At 56.1% G+C, this 20102-nt stretch overlaps 1 protein-coding gene across 4 annotated transcripts in view; it reads right to left on the reverse strand.

Annotated features, from left to right (window-relative positions):
• ANO1 (anoctamin 1) overlaps positions 1-20102 on the reverse strand; it is a 181743-nt gene that overhangs the window by 7515 nt on the left and 154126 nt on the right. For 3 of the 4 annotated variants that reach the window (XM_023518328.1, XM_012810511.2, XM_023518327.1), the window contains 9 exons: positions 18249-18323; positions 14506-14707; positions 14103-14214; positions 13004-13061; positions 11165-11265; positions 10454-10599; positions 7379-7531; positions 2994-3046; positions 811-995 (listed from right to left, as the gene is read on the reverse strand). In XM_023518328.1, the coding sequence (XP_023374096.1) occupies positions 811-995; positions 2994-3046; positions 7379-7531; positions 10454-10599; positions 11165-11265; positions 13004-13061; positions 14103-14214; positions 14506-14707; positions 18249-18323 (1085 nt within the window). Of the gene's footprint in view, positions 1-810; positions 996-2993; positions 3047-7378; positions 7532-10453; positions 10600-11164; positions 11266-13003; positions 13062-14102; positions 14215-14505; positions 14708-18248; positions 18324-19311; positions 19390-20102 lie in introns of all 4 variants that reach the window. The other variant, XM_023518329.1, reaches the window with a different exon arrangement.

Raw genomic sequence — 20102 nt, forward strand, 5'->3', positions numbered from 1 at the left:
CGAACCCGCCACCTTAGGTGTACGTGGCTGGTGCCTTAGCCGGTTGAGCTATAGGTGCCGAGCCTAAGACAGAGTCTTCCTATGTCACAGTTGGTAGAGTACCGTGGCATCACAGCTCACAGCAACCTCAAACTCTTGGGCTTAAGCGATTCTCTTGCTTCAACCTCCCAAGTAGCTGGAACTACAGGCACCTGCCACAATGCCTGGCTATTTTTTGGTTTTAGTTCTCGTTGTTTGGCAGGCTCGGGCTGGATTCGAACCCACCAGCTTTGGTGTATGTGGCTGGTGCCCTAGCCACTGAGCTATAGGCGCTGAGCCAATAAATCATTTTTTTTTTTTTTTTTGGTAGAGACAGAGTCTCACTTTATTGCCCTCGGTACAGTGCCGTGGCATCACACAACTCACAGCAACCTCCAATTCCCAGGCTTAGGCAATTCTCTTGCCTCAACCTCCCGAGTAGCTGGGACTATAGGCACCCGCCACAACGCCTGGCTATTTTTTTGTTGCAATTTGGCCAGGGGCCAGGTTTGAACCCGCCACCCTTACTGAACCACAGGCACCACCCAAATTTTAATTTTTTTTTTTTTTTTTTTGCAATTTTGGCCGGGGCCGGGCTTGAACCTACCACCCCCAGTGTATGGGGCCAGCGTCCTACTCCTTGAGCCACAGGCACTGCCATCCAAGAAATCTTTTTTAAGGCAAGTTTGAGTTGTTCTGTGACTTGTCCCTGACTTGAGCCCAGCTGAAACCCAGGATTCCCAGGAAACCCAACAAATGCGGCTCTCCAAAGACACGAGCTGAGAGTGGTACCTGCAGATCTGCACCTCGTAGCCCAGGTCCAGGGGGTCGTTGGGGGCTGTACCGTTCTGGAAGTCACTGACGTTGAAGGAGGACAGGGTGTGGTTGACGAAGCCGTGCATGGTCCCGTCCTGGCTGTACATGTACAGGTACACCAGACGCGGGATGAAGTCGGATGTGAAGGAGATCACAAAGGCCTGGGCGGGGACAATGGGGTGAGCGTGGACCCCCAGGCTGGGAGGGGGAGAGTCTGGCTGCGACAGGGAGTGACCCGTCCATAGCCCCACTGTGTGGGAGACACTGCCCCTCTAGTGAATGAATGAAAGTCCAGGCTCTGGCCAGCCCCTCTAGCAGCCTGAGGGGAGGGCCTGGGGCCGGGAACAGCATGCTCCTGAGAGGAAGGCACAGGGTGGACGCCGGCTTCCTTTGCTAGCTGTGTGGCCTTGGGCAAACCATCTAACCTCTCTGTGCAGCTGTTTCCTTCTTGACAGACAGCGCTAACACCACCTGTCCTGTGTACAGGCTATATCTACAGGGCTTGTTGAAGAAGAGAACAAGGCAGGCAAGGGAAGTATCTTGTAAACTGTAAAGTACCCCCCAGCTCATTCTATTACGGAGCTGGCTCTGGGGCAGCATGGTCGGCATCCCTGCAAGAGCCCGGACCTGAAGCCATGGCTGCCTCGCACATGGCTGTGTGGCTTTAGGCAAGTTGACTGGCCTCTCTGTGCCTCGGGTGTCTCACTGGTAAGACGGGGCTACAGCAGTCCTTGCCTCCAAGGGCTATGTACAGACTAGTGGGCTGACGTGTGGAAAGAGCTTAGAAGGGCCTAGAAAGTTCTAGATTATTGTGGTTGTTGCTGTTTTTGTCTTCAGGAGACATCCAGCGTATCATGGCGCCCCCTTGCTCCAGACAGGCTATACACCCGTGTTCCTAGTGCCCCCTGGCTCAGGGCCTGTGCTCAGCCCCTCAGTGCGCACACTCTGCCCTCAGTCTCCCTGTAGTCTGTGGGAGGGGTGCCGGCAGAAGGGGCTGTCAGCCAGGAAATGGCAGTGTCCCAGGGCTTTGAGGGGCCTCTTCCCTTGGGCGGAGATAGGAGAGGCTAGGGTTGGGGGTGCACACTGTGGGGCATGGAGGCGAGGCCCACCCACCGGGAGGAGGCCTGGGGGCCAGGAAAGCCAGCCCCCAGCAGAGCTGTGGGGGGTTACAAGGCGGGGTGGGGGGGGCTTCTCCTCTTCTCACCATGTTTCAGTATTTCCCTGACCTTCTTTAAAGAGCAGGTATGAATTTCATCTAAAGCTGAAAAATTGTCTTTTTTTTTTTTGAGATGGAGCCTCAAGCTATCCCCCTGGGTAGAGTGCTATGGCATCATGCTCACAGCAACCTCCAACTCCTGGGCTCAAGCGAGTCTCCTGCCTCAGCCTCCCAAGTAGCTGGGACTACAGGCGCCCGCCAATGCCTGGCCATTTTTTGGTTGCAGCCATTGTTGTTGTTTGGCGGGCCCGGGCTGGGGATTCGAACCCGCCACCTTAGGTGTATGTGGCTGGCGCCTTAGCTGCTTGAGCCACAGGTGCCGAGCCGTCTTTTTCTTTTTAGACAGGGTCTCACTCTGTGCTCTGGGTAGAGTGCTGTACCTCACAGCCACCCCAGACTCCTGGGCTCAAGAGAACCTCCTGCCTCAGCCTTCCAAGTACCTGGGACTGCAGGCACCTGCTACACCTCTGGCTATTTTTCTATTTTTAATAGAGATGGAGTCTCGAACTCCTGAGCTCAGGCAATCCACCTCAGCCTCCCAGAGTTCTGGGATTATAGGTGTGAGCCGCCATACCTGGCTAATGGTGAAAAATCATCTTTAAAAAAGAGAGCAGAAAGATCATCCATGAGGAATCTCTGTCTCTCTTTCTCTCTCTCCCTCCCTGTCTCTGTCTCCTGTTTATTCTTAGGACTCTGGAGAGGGTGTGTCCAAGGTAGGCATGGTGAAGTTTGCTCAAAGCTTCAACAAAAAGACGTGGTTATCCCTACCCAGGGTGTCCCCCTCTCCCACGCTCAAGGGACACTTATGAACAGCAGTCCCACCAGCCCCGCCACGTCGTGCTTAGAGGTGGAAGACCCGGGCCCAGCTCCCCCAGAAGGGGCAGCCAGCTGCCTGGAAGCTGAGCCAGGACCTCTATTTGCCCAGGTCCCTGAAGTCACTTACGTTGATGATGACAGCAAGCTTCCCAACGCCTCTGAGAATATTGTACCAGATTCCTGGGGGAAGAAGAAACCGGTTTAAAGACCTGTCTCTGAGTAGACTCTCAGCAATTCTGGCGATCAGGCAGCAGCCTGAGCCAGTGCCAGCCTTGCAGGGGCAGGTGTGTTCTTTTCCACAGTAGTCAGGGACTCGTGGCAATGAGGAACCATCTGTGGGGTCCTGGGGGAGCCAGGACAATGCCAGGGTGCTGGCTTATACCAGCTCCTCAGCTGTTTGTGAACAAATTGGCGCTTCTAAAAGAGGTGCTTTAAAACAGCTGGTCCCTAAGCGGTTCTGAACAATCCCCATAAACCTGTTAATACTGTTAATTGGCTTAGATCAAGCTGTTTAGAATTTCTAGAGAGACAAAGATTTGACTCTAGCACTGCAAACCTGAGCTCAGGGCCAGGCCGGACGTGGCACTGCAGGGGAAGGAGGGTGGCCGGGAGCACACCTGGGTGTGTTTATGTGGTATCACTGTGTAAACCGTTTCCCCCGTGGACACGTCCTTGCTTCCCGTACCCCGAGGAACAGGCTTGCACCACATCACAGATGAACAAGAGGATCTGGACACAGTGCTGCAGGCTGCGTGGGCAATTTGTTGGGTTTGCCTACTACTTAATAAACGTGTACTGAGGTTTAATAACCGGGATGATGTATTTTAGAAATCTTGACTCAATGCTTCCATAAGATCCTCAGCTCTGATCCATGATGAGCATGTCTCCATGGCAACAGCGGCTGTGGCCTATGGTGGTGCCCTCTGCAGGATGGGCTGCTCCGTCCTCTGCACTCAGGGACTCCCTGCTGTCTCCCATCACTGGCCACTGGGCCTGTCCTGCTGGCTTAGGCCTTTGTTTTAAGAATAGAGACATGCTCATCCAAACTCAGATCCCCACTAAAGTGGGGGACAAAAAATTCAGAGGGCTGAAGGGTTCAAGAAACAGGGGGATGGGCTCATTGCCCATGGGAGGGGAGCGCACTACTGCGGCTTCCTGTCCTCACGTTCATGCAGCCCACCTGGCCCTTCGGGCTCTATGTTTGAGACCTCTGACTTAAGGTGCTGGGGGTGTAGGTGAGCCCTGGGTGGGCGTGAAGTCTCTGGACATCGGGGTCCTGAGGGAGGGGTGCCTGGACTCAGCCCCATGGAAGGGCAGGACTCAGCAGGCCAGATGGACCATCGGGGAGGGCCTTCACCTGCTTCTGCAGCCCCGATGCACCTGTGCTGACTGGTCCTGCCACACCTCCACGTCCGGGCAGGTGGTGGGGATGGGTTTAAGAAGACACAAAGCCTGGACCCTATCCCCAGCCCACCAAACTGTCCTCTCTTGGGGTAGGGTTGGGAGCCCCAAGTTATTCTGACTCACACTCCCTGGTGAGACCCACTCTTCCAAGGAGCTCTAATAAAATGGGAGAACATTCTTTCAGAAAACTCTTCGGGCTCCTTTTATGAAAATCCCTTAATAGGGTAACTGCCTCATTTTTTTTTTCACTTGGCTGCTTCTTCAAGGCATTCTTCTCATTCTAGGGGACTCTAATCCCCATTTCCAAGAACACAACAGGGAGGTATTTAGGAAAAGGCAGGTGCTGAGAGCAGCCACGGGCTCTGAGGAGGGAGGGAGAGAGCAGGACGTGGAGGCTCAGGGCTGGAGGGCTGAGTCCAAGCTGTGACTCCATGCACCTCCCTTGGTGGCCACAGCAGGGGGACCAGGGGCCCTGTGCTCTGTGGTACAGCTGCCTGCAGCCACCCAGGGCGCAGGTCCCAGGGGCCACTGGGGCACACTGTCCCCTCGGGCACTCGCCCGGAGGCCCTGCACGGATCACAGGAGGAAGACAAAGGCCTCTTCAAGGAAAGGTTACGGTTAAGGAGCCCATAAACTCCTGTGTGAAAGGCGCCGATTATGCCCCCCCACCGGGCAGGAACCAGGAAGTGAGCAGCTGATCCGTGAGAATGGAGTGAAAAACAAGGGGCAAAGAGTGCAGTGTTCGCCCTGCTGTGCTGGGAAGCCAGCGCGGCTGTGGGGCTGTGGGAAGCTGGGCCGCCACGCCGCTCTTTCACCACGGTGGGTTTGCCACCATGTGGGGACCGCTGGGCTTCTCCAAGCAAAGGGTGACAAAGCAAGCACTCGCCTCCTGGGGGACTGCAGGGGTGGGGGTGAGCCAGGGGCCGGCCTCACTCTTCTCTTCCTGCCACTCGGCAGACAGCCTGGAATGTCTAAGGAATGTCCAGGAAGCCCCTGGCAAGCTGTCCCAGCCCTGCCAGGGCCTTTGGCGTGAAATGTGAGGTTTTCCCATCTGTGTAGCGGCCCCGTGGGTCCCGCTCGGCTCTCGGCTCTGTTAACCACCTGGGCCTCAGTCTGCCACCTGCAAAGCGGGACTGAAGATTCGCTCCAGCTTCCTCCTGAGGTCCCTTGGAGGACCCAACAGGCTGACAGTCCAGGAAAAGTGACGGCTCTCTGGGGTTGGTCTTCAAAGCAGCCATATTTCTGTGAGTGGCAAGGGTGCCATCTCCCCTTGCTCCTGGGAGATTTGCAAATATGGCCTGAGGTCCAAGTTCAGCCCATAGCCTGCTTTCTTCCTGGCCTACCAGCTGAAAATGACTTTTTATGTTTTATGTGGGAAATAAAAAATATATGAAAGATTTAGCCTTTTGGTGAGACACACTGCCTGAGACTTGAGGGCATCACCTGTTGGTCCACAAAGCCTAAAACGTTTACTCTAGGGCCCTGTACAGAACATGGGTGCTGCCCTCTGACTCAGGCACCAGCAAATCAATGCTTTAGGCTGGCATTTGTGAAGCCAGTCCCAACCCGTGGCCACTGCTCTCCCAGCGGGAGGAGTAAGGGAAGGGGTTCACCTGTGGCTGTGGGTGCTGGGGACACTGGTGGTTAGGAAGGACTTTGGAGGGTCAGGAGCTCTTGAAACTTTCTATATTTGTAACCAAAATCTTATAAGACCATTGAATACAAAGAAAGTCTGTTGAGTTTTCATTATCTGGGTCACCTAATAAGAGGTGACACAGGGAGGCAGAAGTGTCCAAACAGAGAGCGACGATCTCTATTATACACATTCCTGGCTGGGACGGCCCTGCTGTCCTATGGAGCACTCACGTTCCAGGCCCTGCCACACCACAGTCATGAGGCTGCACGGAGAGCCAGAGGGAGCTGCAGATATTCAATGATGTTTGACCTGTGAACATGGCCAGAGTCAAGTTATCTTGGACTTGGATGGATTGGCAGATCTGGTCACCAGTGGTGGATGGTGGCCTTGCCAAGGCGCTTCTAACCAAGGCAGAGCCACTAAAAAAGTACGGACAGAACATGATGGTCTGAGGGCTGTTTCCAATAGAACTCCCCAACTAGCTGGGACTAGAGAAGTCCCTGGGAGGACACTGGAGCTTCCACATCTTTTGCAAGATCATGTTTGGCCTGTCAAAGCCCAACCCAAAGACGCCCCAGCACGCAGTATGTAATCATCATTTCAGCAAAACGACAGCTAATCATCCCTAACACATAATTCAATCTTGTTTTGTTCCAAGAATTAGTACAAAGGTGCTATTCTAAAACTGACTTAAAATGAGATAAAGATAATGTATTTCTGCAATTTTATTTTCTCCCTGAAAAATTGGATCTCGCTTTAAGATAAGACGGTCTTGTCCTTGGTGGTGAGGGCTGGGCCCTGGAGCTCGGCCAACTGGGTATCCCCATACGTTACTCCTCCCAGAGGGACAGTCACCCTGTCTCTGCTTAAATGCCCCGGTGACAGGGAGCTCTCTACCCCACAGGCACATCTGCTCCATTTCAGACACTTCTGACTATTACAAAGTTATTCTTCACACTGGCCATAAAGGTGCCCTCCCCTCACATGGGTGAGGTGCGCCTTAGGCTTGGGGCTAAAAAGCACAAGTTTCACCCTGTCCTTGACCCCAGGGGAAAGTCATGCTGTGACTCAGACAGAAGGACGCTCTTTCCTCTTTTTCTTGTCCTTTACCGTACGTGACGCAGGAAGGGTGCTTGCCCTTACTGTTACTTTCCCGATGGTCCAGCACTGCACACACAGAGCCACACAGCAAGGGGTGTGCACTGTTGGGCGCCATCAGAGAGGAAATGTGTCTCCTGGGCCTCCTAAAGCTGCAGATTGACATTCAGATACGCCAGACTCGCTCTTCCCAACTTCTCTGTGGGGTGGGGTGAGCAAGCCCGAGGTCTGGCATCACCCACCCTGGGCTCCATCCAGAAAGGGCACACCTGTCTGGCCCTGGCTCTAGCTTCTGGAGTGTAGCAACCTGCACCCCAAACCCTTCACAAACTCAGAATCTGGTCCCACTGGCCCCCTGGGGTCAGGTCACTCACCGATGTCTTTGGCTCTGACAGCCACTGGCCTCCGGAGCTCAGTGACGAACTTTTTGGCATCCAGGCGGATCTCAATGATGTTGTTCAGCAGTGCAAACAGTGGGGCCAGGGGGAAGGATGCGACAAACAGGGTGACAAAGCCAAACTGGATGACTGTGGAGAGAGCCCAGGTGCCGGTCAGCAACACCTGGCATCCTCAGACCGTAAGGCCAGGGTCCCCACCGCCCTGCACACCAAGCTCGACTCTACATCCTCTGGGCCTGCTGTTCTGCCACCGTCAAGCCCACCCACGTGGACTCCTGCGGGTGCCTAAGAGGGGTCTGGGGGTGGATCCACTGCGTCCCCAGGTGACCTGCAGGCCAGGAGGAAGCAGAGGGGAGAAGTCCAGATTTTACACTGAATCTCAGGGTTTGACTCTAAATAATGGGAATGTTCACTTATCATATGTCTAATCCTAAAAAAAAATCATGACTAACAAGAATAAAGGCCCTTGAGAGCTGGGTGGCCCAGCCTGTGGTCATCCCCATGCCTGGGCTAGGAAGGGACGTGGGTGTGGCCCTATTGTGTCCCTCGCCACAGCTTCCTGGGGCCTGGGGGCCTCCCTGCATCGCTGTATCAACAAGCGCCCCAAACCTCCCCTTCCGCCAGGCCTCTGGGTGGGAACCCCCAGCAGGACGCCTCGACCCTCTGCCTCAGGCCCTGGCTCCTGTAGCCCACTCTGGACTTTCTTTGGCCTCAGCTAGCCCAGGGCTGGGCTCAGAGAAGGTCAGGAAAAGGTTGTTGAACGGAACTGAGTTGGGGAAGCTGGTTCAGGAACTGCACACAAGACCCAGCCCAGGGTGCTCTGTGCCAGGTGTAAACAAGGAAGTGGGCAGAATGTCACCTGAGCCTGGCGGCTGAGTGCGGCCATTGTCAGCCCGTGGCCGGGTGGCTGGGGAGAGCGCCCTTCCAGTTCTCCTCCAGGCCCTGTGTCTCGCTTGCTCGGTGGGCCTCTCCCTTGCCTGGCCTGTGGGCTCAGCAGGAGGTCTCTAGGCACTAGCCCTGTTTGAAGTCTGCAGGCCTCCCAGAGGCCGGGCCATCTGGGACGAGCCTTGGGCTGGGGCTCCTGAGGTCCTAGGCTGGAGGCCACTTGCAGGGTGGGTTTCCCCACTTCCGAGTGGCATGGCCTCTGGCACTAATGGGATGAGGGGGGAGCAGAGGGTAAACTAGAAATGCCATAGGGGCTGGGGGTGGGACATTCCCAGCCAGGCCTGGGCCTTCCCTCAAGGAGGAGACGTGCAGCCCCTGGAAGGGGAGAAAGCTGGGGCGAAGAGGTGTGCCCTGGGGGCCGCTCCCCATGTATGTGGCAGGAGGAGCCTGTTCTGGGAATCCCCTTTCTCCAAACCTGCAAGGATACAGAATGACCTCCAGCTGCTAGGAAAATAAATCTGGGGAAGGGACCTCCAGGCTTTTGGCCAACCACAGACTGTGCTATTTTCCTGGTATTTCTCCCCGCATTTTCCCACGAAAGGCACGACCTTGCAGGTAGGGGAATCCCACGCCCAGACCCCTTCCTGCTGACTGCTTCCCATGCTGGGTCTACCAGCTGAGAAGGAGCAGCCCATCAGACAGGACAGCTGCCCCGGCCTCTGCTCCAGCTTAGATTTTAGTCCAGGAGGAAGCAGAGACACTCAGGAGTGCCCTCCCTCTGAGTCAGTGGCACTGATGGAGTGAAGGCCTCCTGCACAGTCAACTGGAGTGACTGCACAGCGGGAGTGACTGTTTGGACCCATCGGGCCAACCGAAAGCATTGCTAGTGGTGTAAACAGAGCCTCTCACCACCCCTGAGGCCAGCCGTGCAGTGCAGGCCTCAGCTGTGCTCACTTCCAGGCATTTGTTAAAAACGCAGAGTGTCAGGCCTCACCCAGCACAGACAGGGACGGGCCCAGGAAACCAGCATTCTGAGAAGCTGGCTATGATGGCCAGGGTGCTGCACTCTGGGGTGCCCCTCTGTGTAATCCTCCAGACGGCCTTCACTCACCCACTCAGTCAGCAGGCACACATTGAGCGCCCACTGTCTACCCAGACTTGCTGTAGGGGTGGGGTCTAGGACAGAAGAGCAAGGAGGAAAGCGCCCACCTTCACAGACTTGGATCCTGACAGGGAAGGACGGGCACAGAGGCTCCCCTAGGACTGAGGGTGTCGGTGGTGATCTGAGACTCCAGGTGGGGGGTGGGGCTGTGTAGGGGAAGGGCTTCCCTCTTTACACATGGTGGTCAGGGAAGACCCTCTGTTGGGGGACATTCTGAGTAAAGCCCAAGGGGGAGATAGTGAGTGCAGGTCTTCAGGGGAGAGCATGCCGGCAGGGCCCTGGGGGCAGACCTGAGCTCTGCGAGTCTGGGGAACAGCAAGGAGGCCAGTGTGGCCAGAGTGGAGGGAGGCAGGAGGGAGAGGTAGGAAGTGGACAGGGTCAGGGAGACTCTGGGTGGCAGTGCATGCCCCATCGGGCCTTCTCCCAACTCTCCTCTGCCCCAGCCCTGAGAGGCATGTGTCAGCTCTCAGCATCCTCCAGTCCAGAAACACGACAGGGGGGCCACAAGCCTCAGGCCTGGGTCTCTGCTGAGAACCTGCTCTGTGCTGGTGGCTAGCACCAGCCCACAGGGGAGTAAGCCTTGGCTGCTGACACTCCGCAGCTACTGCAAGAAGGTGAGATGAGCCATGGGCCCAAGGAGGGTTCCTGAGGGGATCTGGGGTTCAGAGGGGGCACCCTGGATTGCAAGGGTCCCAGAGCAAGGCAGGGTCTTGCAGCTCAGAAGGGCCAGCCCTCTGGCTGGCGGGAGGGCACTGAGGGAGAAAGAAGAGCTGCTTGGCCTGTGCTGTGTCCAGCTGGGCTGACCGGAATGTGCCTAGGGAACATGACCAGGGCCCTTCGGAGAACAGGCACAGCCCTGGGGAGCACCTCTCTCCTCTGTGCCTCTCCGCTGCTGGGCACTGCTTGGTCAGGGCGTCCCTCCCACAGGTGGTGCACTGGCCCATTTCTCTTCTGAAGCCACCCGCCTGCCCAGCTGCGCCTGCCCCACCTGGGGGCACACTCACTCATCTCCATGTACTCGGGCGTGAGGCCGGCGAAGGGCTCCAGGTTGTAGTCCACCTCGTGCCGCTGCCGCCTCTTCACGTGCTCCTCATGCTCGGGGGGACTCTGCCGCTTCAGCTTCATGTGACGGATGAACTTCTTCATTTTCCTGGGGACACGCCATCACTCAGGTTTGTGGGAGGTGGGTTTGGGGCCGTGCCTGCCATCTCTAAGTTGCATCTCTGACTTGTCTGCAATCATTTCTCTATCACTTGCTTCCTCTGCCCTTTACCCAAAAGTCAGGGGCCGAGCAGCAAGCCTTTGCTATATAAGGAAGGGCAAAGGCTGCTGAAGACTGCAGGAGGGCCTGATAGCCATCAGGGACACGAACTGGGGCCTGGCCTTGTCCCAGCGGGGCCTTGAAGGAGGGACACAGATCAAGGTGCCTGATTCCTGAGAGCCGGTTGCCTCTGGGGAGGTGAGAATGGGGCAGGGATTTCTAAAAGGCACAAGGTGAGGGAGCCACGCTCTTGGCTGTTCATCTGTTAACTCTGGGGAGCCAGCAGGTGGGTTGGGGGTACCTGTTGGTACCCCACATCCTTAACAGCTTGGAGAGAAGGGAGTCAGCCCGGTATCCTCTCTATCCAATGGGGTGCTGCCCCATCTCCCTTCTGTGCTCACCCCTTTCCTGAGCGGGGCCCTGCATTGCCCGCCCTGCCGTGGCCACTACTCACGGGATGCCAATCTCAAATAGGTTGTTCTGGATCAGCTGCTTCCCCAGCATGATGATGCTGAGCTGGATGCAGAGCTCCATCAGGCAGCCCCCCGGGGCACACTGTGAGATGGAGAGCGGGTATCAGCTCGGGGACACAGGGAGCAGCAACCGCACCCTGTGGGGCGGGAGGTCCACCCTCACATTGTGGGCCCACTGTCCTAGTTCCAGGGGATCTGTGAATGTGATCGTATTTGGAAAAAGGGTCTTTGCGGATGTAACCAAGTCTGGGTGAGGCCACAATGGAGCAGGGTGAGGGCCTTGATCCAAAGACTGGTGTCCTCCCAAGAAGAGGAAACACACGACACAGGAGGAAGAAGCCGTGTGGAGACTGGAGCAACACCTACAGGAATGGCAAGGTTTCCAGACACCACCAGGAGACGGGAGGGGGGAAGGGTCGGAGGGCACAGCCCTGCGGACACCTTGGTTCTGGCCTCTGACCTCCAGCACTGTGCAATAGTGAGTCTCTGTTGTTTCCAGGTAGGAAGTCCAGGGGTTATACACGCAGCCCCCACCAGGCTGTTAGGCTGGAACTGAGCATAGCAGAGGGGAGCATGCCTGAGAGCAGATCTCGGGGCTCCCCTTCCTCCCCTGGGCCCAGTGCCCTGTCCCACACTGTGACTGCCCGGGCACAGGCCCTGCAGGCAGCAAGCCACCTGGGAGGCAGCTGTCACCCCTCTGAGGCCTAATGCCTGTGCCCTCAGCAGGCTTGCACCTCTTAGGCCAGGGACTGAGCAGGCAGGTGATGGTCAGACACCTTCGTAGGCAAGAAGCTTAACTTGTCCAAGCAAAGGAAACACGAGGGGCGCTCAGTGACTCCCAGGGCACGGTGAACCCTCCCAAACAAAACTTTATAGACAGTTACTAAACAATTTGTCTCAGAGAGTCCTCTTTTCGTGAAAAGCAATTATGTCCTTTTTTTTCTATCCTACGAATGCATCTCCCCAACTTCTCTAACCATGGACGAGTTTGACAAGGTGTCATCTCCATCCTGTGAAAAGTGAAGGATGGTACTTTCTGAGCTTTCTGGAAACCCCATGACTATGGGCGAGGCCCATGTCTCAGACTGCTGATGCCTGCTTTGGGGTGGGGGAACCTTTCAGCTGCCCCCAGGTGGCTAGATCAACCCGTGACTGACATCCACTCCAACCCTCTCCTCCTTGTTCCCTAAGGGGTTCAGGACGTGCTGGCCTTATCATTTTTTCTGATAAGTGGGGTTACTCTGTGAGTGGGAAATGCTAACTGGTTACTCGGAGACTCAGACCAGTGACGGGCGCTGAAGTCCCAGTGTGGTCTGACAGAGCCACTGCTCGTGGCACAAACACAGTGGACGAGTCCACAGCCCATGACTCAGCCGCTGGGCCAGAACCTGGAGGCAGAAGCCAAACATTATCAGCCTTGCATTTGCGGGTAGAAGGGTGAGCACTTCAGTAAAAATATGTCCCTTAGTTCTATTCTGTCCTCCTTCGTTTATCTTAACCAGAGTTAGAAATATTCAAAGTCTCGCCAAAAAAAGAAAAAATAAAAAAGTAAAGAGAAAGGAAAAGAATGAAAACTGGGTGTGACGTTTTTCCTTTCAATAACGCTGTGGCGATTTTATCCTTTAAGGGTGATTCTATATGAACACAGCAAGTGAGTTCATAGTCCCGTCATCCCAGGCGGAGAACAGGAAAGGTTCCAAGAAGGAGAGAAACTGTTCGCTCCTTGCTTAACAAATACGCATCGCCTGTGCCTATCGGGTTCACTGTGGAGACAGACCGGGACGCAGAGCCGGAGGGGAAGCGCACAGAAGCCCACCTACCTCCTCCATCCGGAAAGAACGGAAAATGTACACATAGTCGCCTGGGCGTCCCACAAACCTGCAGAGGTTGAGGGAGGATGTCAGAGAGGAGACGAGTCCCTGCTGGGCTTGGGGAGGTGCCCCGCAGGGCAGCGAGCGAGCCAGCTTCACTGAGACTCCTGACGCCTGAGCCCAAGGGTGTTTTAGGCTTTTCTGGAAGCTGGACTTTGTAGAAAACCACCATGTTGGTTTTCCATTGCTGGAAGGTCCGTCTGATCCTCATACCCTCAGCAGGAAATGTGCAGCTGAGAGGCAGAGGGAAGGTGGCCTGGGAGGGAGCTCAGGGGAGGGCCACCTGGGCCTGGAAACACGGGCTTCACAGGCGGCCAGCAATTCAGGACCTGCCACCCACCATGGTCAGGTCAGGAGATGGCCAGCATAGGGACCCGGGCAGACTGGGGCAGGGGAGGATCAAAGGCCACCCTGGGTGGTCTGAGGACAGGTAGTTTCAGAGCTTCTTGGGGGTGGGGGCTGGTGCACAGTGTGGGGCCTCTGAGAATCTGCTCTGTCCTGGAGCCTTGCATGGGGCCCTTGGACTTGGGCTGGGTGTGCCAGGCCCTTGTTATCCAGATGATGCTGAGGGAGGGGCCTGTGGGAGGGGTTCTGAGATTACACCTGCCAGTCCTTGACTGAACGGGTGGGGCGCGGTGTCATGGTGGGTGGCCACAGGCCCCTCCACACCCTGGGATGGTCTAGGTGTGGGGTTCACCATGGCGGGAGTCTAAGACGTGGCTCTGCTGGCCAGTGGCTGCATTTCTTGTACTTTCCTGGTCTCATCTCTGTTGACTCATCCGTACCTGCTGTGGGGCTCACCGCTTGGGATCCTGACAGCCTAGGATTCCCGGGGTCCTTACTGCCTGGAGTACTCCATTGCCCAGGGTCCCTGCTGCTCTGAACCTCAGCAGGAGCTGGGGCTTTTTGGGGACCTCATCAGCTGCAGGAACCACAGTGACGGCTCTGCTCTGGACCTCCAGGTGTCCCCTACCCACAGGGAGGGGACAGGCTTGTTCTTCCCTGGACTGGGAGGTACAAATTCGGGCCAGACTGAAGAAGTCCCTACCGGCCTTTGAAGAAAGCCACGTAAAAGATGGGGGTGTAGGAATTCACAAACTTCAGCAGGAAAGCCTTGAAGATCAGCCTCTCCTCGAAGCTCTTCTCCGTCTTTGGGACCTCTAGAGGGAAGGGGAGGGGGATGCTGAGGCTGTGGCTGAGATGTCCCCACAGCCAGGTCCAGTTCTGAGTTGACCACTGGCACCATCAGGTGACCTGGTTTTCATGGGAGTGGTGGTCCAGCACTTAGGGTCCCCATTCACGGACGGGGCACTGGGCCCCAAAGAAGTTAAGCAACAAGTCTAAGGTTGCACAGCAAGAGGGAGGCGACTGGGCTGCCTGACACTAGGGGTCGGCGCTGGATCACCAGGCGAGGCTGTGTGGGGCACAGTCACCAGAACGTGGGCACTCACCGATCTTGGTGAGCCACCTGGCTATGCAGCCGTAGACCTCATCCAAGAGGATGATCACCACCAGGTTGATGACAACTGCGGTGGCTGTGACCGTGACCCGGATGTTGGAGCGTATGGAGGGGGAGGAGTTCATGGCTAAGGCAGCAGCTGTGGAGATTCTGTATATGATGACGCCAAGGACGATGGCAAAAGTCACTGCGATCTGCAAAGAGGGAGGGGATGCTCTTGGCTGGGGAACCCCCCACCCTCCCTGGACCTTCCCCATCTGTTTCCCCAGTCCATCCAGGTCCCCCCCTTGAGCTCCTCTGCTTCAAAACAAAGATTAACATTTTGTGGGCCCCCCCTCCAACAGACAGAGAATGAGGAGCTAGTTTCTATGTCATGGATGAGGACACTGAGGTTCAGAGAGGTTATGTAGACAGGCTGGTCACCCAGCTCTGGAGCCAGGTTTTTTTTTTTTTTTTTTTTTTTTTTGAGACAGAGCCTCAAGCTGTCCCCCTGGGCAGAGTGCCATGGCATTACAGCTCACAGCAACCTCCAACTCCTGGGCTCAAGCGAGTCTCCTGCCTCCGCCTCCCAAGTAGCTGGGACCACAGGCGCCCGCCACAACGCCCGGCTATTTTTTGGTTGCAGCCATCATTGTTGTTTGGCGGGTCCGGGCTGGGGATTCGAACTCGCCACCTTAGGTGTACGTGGCTGGCGACTTAGCCGGTTGAGCTATAGGCGCCGAGCCTGGAGCCAGGTTTTACCAGGTGGGTCCACCCAAGCCTGCAGTCCAGGAGGTCTTTCTAATTTCGTCTGCTGTGGGGCCCAGGTGCCATTCCCAAGCAGTGTGCAGGACATAGCACAGCCACAACTGCAGTGGCTGTCCCGGCTGGGTCCTAGAACAGGCTGACCACTGGGTGGGGGCTTCTCTCCTCAACCTAGGGAGACCCTGAGCTTCTAGAAGCAGTGACATCCTCACATGGTGTGCGGGGCTCCCAGCCACCTTCCGGAGACCCTACCCTGTTGCAGGAGAAGGGCGGGGCCTGGGGTGGGGCAGGTGACAGGTCTGGCTGGGAGATGGATCAGGTCCCTTCTCCCAGCCTACTCAGGAACAGCAACACCCTGCTGGCTCATCCATGAGGGCGAGCCCCTCCTCTTGCCAAACCCACCGTGGGACAGAACATTCCATAAAACTTGGGTTGGCGGTTGCCGGAGAGACGGGGTGGAGCTGGCCGCAATGACAAGTTTGTTCCACACATAGCTGTCTGTCTGTCTATCTGCCTGCCTGGGTTCCTTTTCATTTTCCTTATGGGCCTAGCTCAACCAGGAAGACCCGGTCCTTGCCCCATCCTGCCCAGGGGTGTGGATGCCCAATCCTGAGTTCTCACTGGGGCTGGACAGATGGATGGAAGGGTGGACAAGCTGGCATTTCAAATGTGTGAGCCCATATTATATGAAGCTCTGTCATGTCCCCTGTGTCCCAGGACACTGCATGCCCACAGAGTACAGACCTGTCCCTGATAGCATGGTCACATGTGGCACCCAGGACAGGCCCGGGAGGCCTGGGCTATGCTGTGTGTCTCCTAGCTACTGCTTGGGGTTCATTCAGCATGCAGAAATCTCCCCGAAAAGCTCTTACTTTACATCTTGGGCTATTAACTCTTGCCATGTGCCATGAACTCTGGCTTCTGCAGACTTCTGCTAGTGACCACACCCTGCCCAGGGAAGCACCTACCCACAGCACACCCAACAGGGGGCAGCCCTGCTACAGGGTGTGGGGACCATGCTCTGGCTAGCTCCAGGAACCAGGGCTTTCCATGGAAAACCCCTGCAGCCTGCCAAGAGGCCCCTCCCTGGGGAAGGCGTCACCTGGCCTTGAAGGCATCTCTGTGCCAGTCTGCTGAGATGAAAATGGGGTCAGACCTGCAGAGACTCAGCCCAGGGGCCTCCACCCCAGCAGACACCCCCCCACACCAGGCCTCCACAGCAGCCTTCCTTCCAGAGGCAATCTCCCTCTGGACCACAAGTGCCTGAGGGCCTGGGTTTGCGGCCTGCTTACTTGCCCAGTTGCTAGGACCAGGGGCCTAGGGGTACATGCCAGGTGCTCAATAACCTTTGTTCACTGCCCGAAGTTCCCAAGTCAGGGACCAAGCCATGTCCTCATCAGCACCTTGAGTGTAATCTACTTGTGACAGCAGTTTACCAGGCATTGCGGGCTGGGAAAGGAGAGCCAGCTAGCTCCCTGCCTGATACCCTCTGCCCTTCCTCTGCATCAGCCCTGCTGAGAAGGTATCACTCATCTCTCAGCCTGGCTGCAGAGTGGGGCGGCTGTGAGAAACGGCCTTGACCAGTGCGATGCAAGCAGAGGTGTGGATGGGGCTTCCAGGAAAGCGCCTTTAAGGAGGGGTGGCTTCGGGGCCCATCTCCTCCCCCGGCCCTTCCCCTTCTTCCTGCCTGGAGAGCAGAGGTGATGTTGGAGGTAAGGCAGCCACATTGTGACCAACAGTGACCCATGCAGAGGATGGGTGAAGGGAAGGTCAGAGAAGCCAGTGGCTCTGATGGCACTGCAGAGCTGCCAGACCAGCCCTGGACGGCCAGACCACCTCCGCTCCAGCCCTCACTGGCCCTTCGGGGAGGCTGCTTTTCCTTCACCAGGAGCAGCAGCATGTGGGGAGCCTCCTGTTCCTGAGCTGCATCTCCCGTGCTGGCTGAGGGCTGGGGATGTTCTGAGGCAGGCAGGGACCATGTCCTGCTCCCGTTATCGCCCAGCATGCATCCTGGTACCTGGCCAGAGGGGACACATCATCCTCAAATCAAGGCTGAGCCCACTCTTACCCAGAGTCGCCTGGAGACCACAGCAGCCCTCCGCTGCCACCGCATGGCCACCCTTCTCCGGGGTAAATTGGGATGATCTTGGGGCCTCCACCACTGAGGCCCTTCTCTGGGTTCATCAGTTGAGATCCCTATCTCTGTGCCTGAGAGCATGAGGGGAACTGGGTCCTCATACCACTTTCCATTACTCAGCTAGGGGAGTCCTTGGCCCACTCCCAATGCAACCAAGAAAACCAGGACAGCCCCTGCCTGCCTCCCAGTTTGTCCAGACGCAGGGGTCCTGGAGCAGCCCACCCGACCGGCCTCACTCCATGGGCCCGGCACTATACAGGCTCTGCCTTAGAGCTCCTGGGCTGGCTGAGGGCACTGTCACTTCTGATGTGACCAGCTGGCCCTGACCACATGGTGCATGATGGGAGGACAGCCAGTCTGGGCCAAGGCAGAGTCAATTTGGGGTTGAAGTCCCCTGACAGCCATATGGTGTTTGCCCCTCGACCCGAGCCACAGACCCACAGGTCCCCAAGCAGCACCACATGATTCCTCTCCAGTCTCTGTGCTATTTATTTAACGGTTTTCTTATAAATTTCTTGGTTTTGTCTTTAAGTAATAGCCATGAAATCCTAGGTTTGCAATACTAGTTGCTTAATTAAATATGTCCTCAAAACGAAAGCCATGTGTCAGGGACACCTGAGGTCATCTCACACACTCACAGGATTGTGGGGAGCTCCCTTGGGGGTCACTTTGGAACCCTGGCCCCTTCCTGTGTTAGGAATGTCCCCCACCCACGCACTGCCCCAAAGGGACAGGACGCCCGTGCCCCAGGTGACTGGCTTCACTGATCCAAGGCTGAACGCAGTCCCGTGGGCACAGATCACCAGCTCCTCTGGGCTTCCCTGATTTCCTCCCACCTCAGCCTGTGAACTTACCATGAAGATAATGGACACCAAGTTGGTGAAGTAGGCTGGGAACCGGTCTCTCCAGGTCAGCTTTACTTTGTCCGTCTATAACACAGACAATGCAGGTCACTTGCTGGAACTGTCAGGGGGGACACGAGCCTGTGTGTGTGTGTGTGTGTGTGTGTGTGTGTGTGCATGTGTGTCCATGTGTGTGCGCGTGTGTGTGCATGTCTGAGCGTACTCTTGGACAACAGAAATACTCAGAAAAACCATAAAAATTGCCTGCAGGTGATGTGCCCATGTGAACGTATACTGTTCAAGGAAGCACCCGGGACCTTATCACCTATGAAACGTTACCTAATAATAGAAGTAACAGCTGTTTAAAGACGTGAACCCTTCGGGTCCAGGTGTAATGCTGTCAGATGCCTTTCTAAAGACTATTAGACCCTCCTCTGGGAGAAGCCTGGAGTCCATTTCTTCTGCTGATAATCTCACTTTTAGGGCTGAAGGATCTAAGATGTTTTGCCATTTGCCACCCAGACCATAATAGTTATTTTTTCATTTGTGGAACAAGTCGAAACAAGCAACCCGCATGACAGGTTAAAATGTTGTTTGCTGCATGGCAACGGCGGTCTGCCGCGACACTGGCCCACGGGCTCCAGGGCCCGAGCTCGGCTTGGTCTGGAGGAGTCTCGGGCAGAAGCTTGTCCCTAACCTGGGCTGCCTCAGATAGGGGTGGACTTTAAATGGAAAATTCACGTATCACAATGTCACAGGAAGCTGACACGGACATCACACGGGAGGCCACTCATTCCGGGGCGGGTCGCATGCGTGTTAACCACTTGCAGGCAAGTGCGACAAGCATGTTTCACGAGCTCCGAATCCAGCCAGCGCCGCCCCCGCACACGGACCCACCATAGCCATGCAGTGCCATCTCAGCACACGCCGGGCTCACTGGGTGCGGAAGGAAGACAAAGAAACACGGACGTGAATGTTAAAAATAAAATTCAACAGAGTTTGCCGAGGAAAACACGATCGACTTGGATTGTCTGCAAACAGTCAAGACTCGCGTTGCCCCCAAATAGAAAAGTACCAATTTCACCCCCGCCATGGCCGTCTTAACCCTCTGCTTCCATTTGTTTGTCGACTCCTCTGGAATATGCCGGCGCTTCTGAGGGCGGGTGGGGGGGGGAGAGAGAGCACCGTGGGGTGAAGCACGTGGAGGTACCTCAGACCCCCGGTCCTGGGGCCCGACACCCCTTGGCAGCAGGCCTGCCCCTCCGTGTGCTCGCTGGCCAGCTTGCTGCCAAGGCTATTTGGGCTCTTGGTGTTTTAAACAAATAAGAGATGGCAGAGAACCACTGTCTAAAAGAAAGGCTCCAGCAGAAGTCACAGACACAGAAGATGCAGGTTTTCGAAACAGAGACTCCGTGTGAGCTGCCCACTGGGCTCCGTCACGGCATGAGACGGCTGCTGAGATCTCAACAGGGTGCAGCGTGCAAAGACACGGGTCACCATGAGCATTTTATGCCAGCAAGGAGGAAGCCACACCCAGAAGCCCAAAGTTAATAGGCCAATGAAGTGGTGGATTTTTGTTTCATAAATATATTTAGTGGCATAGCTGGGTGGGGGGAGGATCAAAACCAAAAGCAGCCACCGGGAACGAAATGAAATGAAGGAGAAAATAAAGGGTGAGGCCCATCAGAAGCAGACAGGGCCTGGGGCCGCCACGAGCGCTCAGTAAAAATAAGCCTGACACCTTTGTTGTTCTGTTGAGGTGGGTCAAAACCAAGCCACGGGCCACAGGATCAGAGGGACCCTGTGCCCCAGAGGTGGTTTCCAGCACCCACTGTCCAGGTCCATCGTTTCGGCTTGGCTAAGTCC

This window comes from Otolemur garnettii, unplaced genomic scaffold (assembly GCF_000181295.1).
Source record: "Otolemur garnettii isolate 467f Iridium unplaced genomic scaffold, OtoGar3 scaffold00134, whole genome shotgun sequence".
NCBI lineage: Eukaryota > Metazoa > Chordata > Mammalia > Primates > Galagidae > Otolemur > Otolemur garnettii.